Source organism: Panthera tigris, chromosome D3 (genome assembly GCF_018350195.1).
Source record: "Panthera tigris isolate Pti1 chromosome D3, P.tigris_Pti1_mat1.1, whole genome shotgun sequence".
Lineage (NCBI taxonomy): Eukaryota > Metazoa > Chordata > Mammalia > Carnivora > Felidae > Panthera > Panthera tigris.
In genome coordinates this window covers 43835437-43841742 of record NC_056671.1, presented here as the reverse complement: position 1 = coordinate 43841742, position 6306 = coordinate 43835437, and the positions used below count along the sequence as shown (strand labels likewise).

The window sequence follows — 6306 nt, the reverse complement described above, 5'->3', positions numbered from 1 at the left end:
ATGAATTGCAAGATCATGACCTGAGCCAAAGTTGGACATAACCAACTGAGCCACCCAGGTGCCCCTACATTTCTTTTGAATAAAGGTTTTGTTGAAAACAGTAAACATGCGTTAATTGTCATTCTTTTACAATACTTCATTGTGGACAGCTTCCTTGTATCGTGGGAAATACAAAAAGTATGAAAGGTACTCCAAATACATATCTATATACATATCTATGAATGATTCTTTGCCTGAAACCCAACTGTTTGGGTTATTTATTGCTGACAAACAGCCCCAAAACTTAACGGCTGAAATTAGCAATCATTTTATTATTTCTTCATGATTCTACTGTGTGGGCAGTGGTTGGAGGGATTAGCTTGTTTCTGTTACATGTGGTGTCATCTGGGCCTTTCAGATGGCTAGGGGCTGATGGAATGGCTTGACTTGGGTCATAAGTCTGGAGTCTGTTTTCAGGGTCTGCTGGATTCCTGTTGCCCTCCATGTGATTTCTTCATGTGGTTAGTTAGCGTGGGTTTCCTCACACCAAGATGAGCTCAGTTTAGTTGGATATCCCAGAGCACTAAACTGTTGGTTGCCAGGCAGACTCTCAAAGTTGGGCCTGATCCTGGCACAATGCCATTTTTGCTGCATTCTGTTGGTTAGAACAGCTCACAAGGCCCCAGCCCAGATTCAGTGTAGGAGGTAACTCCAGGAGGCCATGCATCCTGGGAGACATGGTTCACTGGGGACCATCTTTGGAAGCTAGCTACCACATCAATGCTTATGAAAGAAATTCCATAAACATAAAACTGAGTCTCTTTCCTACAAAATAACCAAAAGCAAAAGAATGCTGAACTTAACTGCCTTTCACTATTCACAAGTCTACACTCAAACCTTTCTGATTTTTCCATGATTTCTCCCAAATATGCCACAAATTGTTTCAGCACTACAGTCTCTTCATTGGGTCCTAGCATGAGTCTCGTCTAAATTAAATGTTTCCAGATGTTTGAATTCCCAAAACAGAAAAATTAAGATATAACTAGCTTTTTGTGTTTCCATAGAGATGCTAACTCTGTAAGTTTAAATTTCCAAGTAAGAATACTAAAAACTGTGCCATTTACTATTACTCTTGCTTCTTAAAGGAAAGGAGATTTAATTAAAAAAAAAAATAGTAAAGAATTTCAGACTGAATGACAGTCTTAAATTAGAACTGCTTACTTTGTAAAACATATTATAATAATATGTCTTTATTCTCATTTTGTTGCATGCAGGTCAGGAAAACTCCACCAAGAAGTACCACTGGTTCTTGGACCCAGTGTTTAGAAACCTATAGTTAAGCCACTGTTATTGAACATTGTCAAGGTCCTTTTTATTCTGAACCTTGCTGAAATCATTTCACATTTTTGCCTAGGAACTATGATCATACTGCAAATTTTATTTACATAGAATCATTTAAATCTGTGCTAATGTAAATAATACAGTTGTGAAATACTTATTATTATACTAGGATTGGATAGTGTTAGCATACTCAGCTGTTAAGAATGGGGACTCTGGAATTTGACTGCCTCTGTTCCAATCTGGATCTGTCATGATCTTGAGCAAGTAACAGATCTTTCTACACCTCAGTTTCCCCATCTATGATGTAGGTATAATCATAGCAGAATTCTTTTGAAGTTTTAATTACATTCTATGTAAAAACGCATAGAGTAACTCCTAGCACATGGAAATGCTCAGTATGTATAATATTATATTCTTATATATACAAATCAGTATTTTGCATTTGCACTTAGGATCTTAATATATACCTTTAAAAAAAAATTTTTTTTTTAATGTTTATTTATTTTTGAGACAGAGAGAGACAGAGCATGAACGGGGGAGGGTCAGAGAGAGAGGGAGACACAGAATCTGAAGCAGGCTCCAGGCTCTGAGCTATCAGCACAGAGCCCGATGTGGGGCTCGAACTCACGGACTGTGAGATCATGACCTGAGCCGAAGTTGGACGCTCAACTGACTGAGCCACCCAGGTGCCCCTCTTAATATATACTTTAAGGATCACCTCAAATATCCACAATGCAGGGTACTTGGGTGGCTCAGTCAGTTAAGTGTCCAACTTTGGCTCAGGTCATGATCTGACAGCTTGTGGGTTTGAGCCCTGCTTCGGGCTCTGCACTGACAGCTCAGAGCCTGGAGCTGCTTCAGATTCTGTGTCTCCCTCTCTCTCTGCCCCTCCCCTGCTCATGCTCAGTCTCTCTCTCTCAAAAATAAATAAACGTTAAAAAAAAAAAAAATCCACAACGCTGTTGAACATATTAGCCACAATTACACAATAGGATTTTGTTTTATTTCACTTAAATATTTATTTATTTATTCTGAGGTTGGGGAGGGGCAGAGAGAGAGAGAGAGAGAGAGAGAAAATCCCAAGCAGCCTCCACACTCAGCACAGAGTCTGACTCAAGGCTCGATCTCATGACCTGAGCTGAGATCAAGAGTCAGAGGCTTAACTGACTGAGCCACCCAGGCGCTCCTACACAATAGAATTTTAAAGTTGGAAAGGAACTTTAATGTCATATGATTTCACCCTGTTATAGGTGAGGACTTTTATATTTAAAAAAAAACATATAGAATCCATCTATCTTCTGGTAAAAGACAGCTAGTCAGGGGTTACAATCAGATTAACCGTATAGGGAAGTAAAATATATAGGCCCCACATATATTTCTAGTAGCTTTGCCAGATTGGTTTTAAATTCCACTTATATTTATCAGTGCCACTTATGTATTGTCTTAGCTACTCGTACTTTTTCATGTGTCCAATGGAAAGCAATATAATACTCACAGTTCTCCGAGAAACAACAAAATTCCAAAGAATACCTAAAAATGGTAATAAAAAAGGACAAGCAGAGTTTAGGAAATTTATTTTAGGGCAACTGCCAGATTTATTTTAAGCCCTCTGCTTAAAAATAAATTTAATTCACATGACCAGCTTAAAATACTGGATGAAGCCAAGAAGTCACTGCAAAAGCATTTAATAAAATACCTGAATTTTGTTTAGTTGTCCTTTGTTATGATTTTTGTGAAGACTTACTTCCTATCTTGATTTGTACAATGGCTTTATATCTAAATATTTCTTGTATGTAATAAAGTGAAGATAGACATTTTTCAAACAATGTAACATTTTTCTAACCTCTGACTCACTGCAGAAAGTTGGTGGGCCGATCCGATGCTGTACAATGTTTTTTTTATATAGAAAGACAATAGGTTCATCTGTAGTATTTACCAGCGTGTGGTAAAATACCCACATTTTCTATTTCTAGCAATCTTTAATTTGACCTATGGGCAAAACTAAAGATAAGAAATAAATTAAAGTACATTTCCCACTGACAGCAGTGCAGAACATTACTTTGCAGATTGAGTAACAAGTACCCTCTCACACCACAGTCAATGAAGCAATTGATTTAAGAGGAAATGCCCATAATTTTCATATTCTACAAGGGTTCTGGTAAAATCACAATTTTAAATTTCACTGAACGCTTTGAAATTGAAAGGCAGGATCACACATCAAAAGAGAAATACAATGGGAATGATAATGGTGTGGGAGAACTAGTATGAATAGTTAAGTTATACTAATTTAACTAATTAAATAAATTAATTAAATTAAATACTAATTTAAGTTAGTATGAATAACTTAAAAACATTGATTTTTTTTCTAGGAGATTTTTTAAAAAATAAAGTGAACTTGGCTTCTCTGAACTATATCATCCAGAGTTAATATTTTGGTGCTCCCCTGACACACACAGTCGGCTTATGGGACTGCTTCGTAATTTTCCCATGGAATCGCACACGGTTTAAACCTTATGGTGTTCACGAAGGGCGGGGACGATACGGGCAACACTACTCCGCTGGTGCCAAAATGCTGCTGCCTGGTGGCAAAAAGGCATCTTGCCTTAAAAAAGAACCTATTTGCAAAATGACAATAACAAGCACACTTTCTTTCTTGTCAGAAAGCCCCGGACCGCTGTTGCAGCCCACAGGAAGCAGAAGTGAGGCAGCTGCCAGGACGCGACCAAAGGCAGCAAGAGCTCCGCTGCAACCCCGCCGGCTCACCCTCCTCCGGCTCCGACCTCCTCTACCGGTCCAAAGCTTTGCTGGGCTCCTCAGAGCCTGCCGGGGCGAAGGCGGGGCCGGCTGCCGCACCCAGTCCGCTCCTCCCAGCCCGCCTGAGAGGCCTCGGGCGCGCCCCTCCTTCCGCCCCGCCCGGCCCTGCCCGGCCCGGCGGAGACGCCGGCGTGCGCGCGCGCGCGCGCGGCGCCGAGCCGATTCTCCTTCCGAGCGTCCGCGCCCCGCATGCGCACTCCGCGCCGGCGGTCTCCGTTTGTTTGAACAGGAAGGCGGACATATTAGTCCCTCACGGCCCCCCTCGCCCCACCCCCCCCCCCCAGGCATTCGCCACCGCGACTCGCCCTCTCCGGAGCAGGGGACGCAGCCCCTCCCAGAATCTCCCCCATCAAGCAGCGCCGGGACCCGACTGTCGTCTTCCTCACCGCGAGCTCTCTAGCCTTCCTCTCCTAAGTCTCCATCGGGCACCGACCTCGCCCTGCCCCGCCGGACACCGCGGTAGCAGCCCCAGCAGCGACGGACAAAATGGGAGAGTGAGGCTATCCCGTGGGGACCACCTCTTGGCTGAGTCGGTACGGTGCGTCGGGGCCGCGCCAAGTAAAGCCGGGGATGCGGGGCTAGACCGCCTACAGCACTTCAGAGTGGAGCGGGCCGGGCCCGTGGCCCAAGCGGCGGCGGCAGCTGGCACAGCTCCGCACCCGCCCTTCGTTTTCGCCTTTCCTCTTCTCCCTCCCCTGCTGCCCAAAAGAGTCTCCACCCTGCTTCTCTTTCTCTCTCCCCTCCGACCCATCTCGGGACGGGGAACCCTCCATGGCGAAGGCGGCTGGGGCCCGCTAAGCTGAAGCACCTCGCCGGAGCGACAAGGCTGGTGGCGACGGCGCTGTCGGCTGTCGTGAGGGGCTGCCGGGTGGGATGCGACTTTGGGCGTCGGAGCGGCTGTGGGTCGCCGTTGCCCCCGGCCCGGGGTCTGGACAGCGGAGATCCCCTCAGTGAGGGGAAGGAGAGGGAACCGGGCGCACCTGGTGACCCTGAGGTTCCGGCTCCTCCGCCCCGCGGCTGCGAACCCACCGCTGGAGGAAGTTGGTTGAAATTGCTTTCCGCTGCTGGTGCTGCTGGTACGAAGGTATTGTCACAGTAGCAGCAACATGTCGACTGGGGACAGTTTTGAGACTCGGTTTGAAAAAATCGACAACCTGCTGCGGGATCCCAAATCGGAAGTGAATTCGGATTGTTTGCTGGTGAGTAGCACTGTTGTCTTTTGCTTGTCTGGGGTTCTGTATATATTTGCCTTCCTCTTGCATTCAGTCTAGTTATTTGCAAAAGAAAGTGTCAGGTGTGCATAATCTTGGAAAACATCAAAATCTGCCGTTTTTCCTGAAGAGCCTTTGGAGCACTACTAAAATCTCCTCCCGTGTCCTTATTTATCATCGGACTGGCTCTGTGCTAACTACTCTCTGAACTCTTAGGTCTGACTCAGTTCATCATTATCCAAAAGATACTTATAAACCTCTATTTCAGGCATCACATAAAAAGTTACCACGTCAGTTATTGCGTATATAGTTTGTTGAATGATGATCTTAGTAGTATTAATCTTTTTGATCGGTTTGACAGTAATGCTGGAAAGACTACTTTCCACTTAGAGCGATTTAGCTCCTTAAGGGTTTAGTTTTTAGACTTGAAAGTGACAATGGAGAATCGATATTGAGGAAGTGATTTTTGAGCCAAAATGTCATAGGTGACTTGAATCTGGAGGAACTTTTTGATGGACTATTAAGTCTAAAAACCTAAGGTAACTGATGATAGGTCATCACAATATTAACTCTTTTACAGTATTGTTTATTACAAAAGTATCGCACAGATATTATAACTGCCTTTTTTGATGGTGGTGTGCTTAACCACTGTCACTTTTAAAACATTCTAAATAAGTTTTTATGAAATAAAAGGCAAAATTTTAAAGATTTCTCAGTAGTTGATAACATAGTTATCTGTAGGTAGAGTTTTTAAGTTTTGTCTATTTTCCCTGATACTAATAGTTGCAAACTCTGCAAGCGAATTTCTTCTTTTACTTTGCTGAACAACTAACAGTTATTTATGATTCTATTTTAGTCCAAACAAAAACACATAATCTCTAAAGTTTCAGGGAGTATATCTATATGGATAGTTATTTACAGCCTCCTCAGAGAATTAATGTTAGATATGTACAATATTTGG

The 6306-nt window shown here is 43.4% G+C and overlaps 1 protein-coding gene and 1 long non-coding RNA gene across 5 annotated transcripts in view; one reads left to right on the top strand and one right to left on the bottom strand.

The window, feature by feature from the left end:
- Nucleotides 1-4139, bottom strand: part of LOC122232745 — a 30558-nt gene extending 26419 nt beyond the window's left edge. The window contains exons 1-2 of the long non-coding RNA XR_006210134.1: nt 4084-4139; nt 2816-2850 (exon numbers count right to left, since the gene is read on the bottom strand). This is a non-coding gene — a long non-coding RNA (uncharacterized LOC122232745). The remainder of the gene's footprint in view (nt 1-2815; nt 2851-4083) is intronic.
- A 274-nt stretch (nt 4140-4413) lies between these two features.
- The window catches only part of ROCK1 (Rho associated coiled-coil containing protein kinase 1), a 175524-nt gene continuing 173631 nt past the window's right edge, over nt 4414-6306 (top strand). For all 4 annotated transcript variants that reach the window (XM_042961918.1, XM_042961917.1, XM_015534773.2 and 1 more), the window contains exon 1: nt 4414-5333. In XM_042961918.1, the coding sequence (XP_042817852.1) occupies nt 5241-5333 (93 nt within the window). In that variant the 5' untranslated portion in view covers nt 4414-5240. The remainder of the gene's footprint in view (nt 5334-6306) is intronic.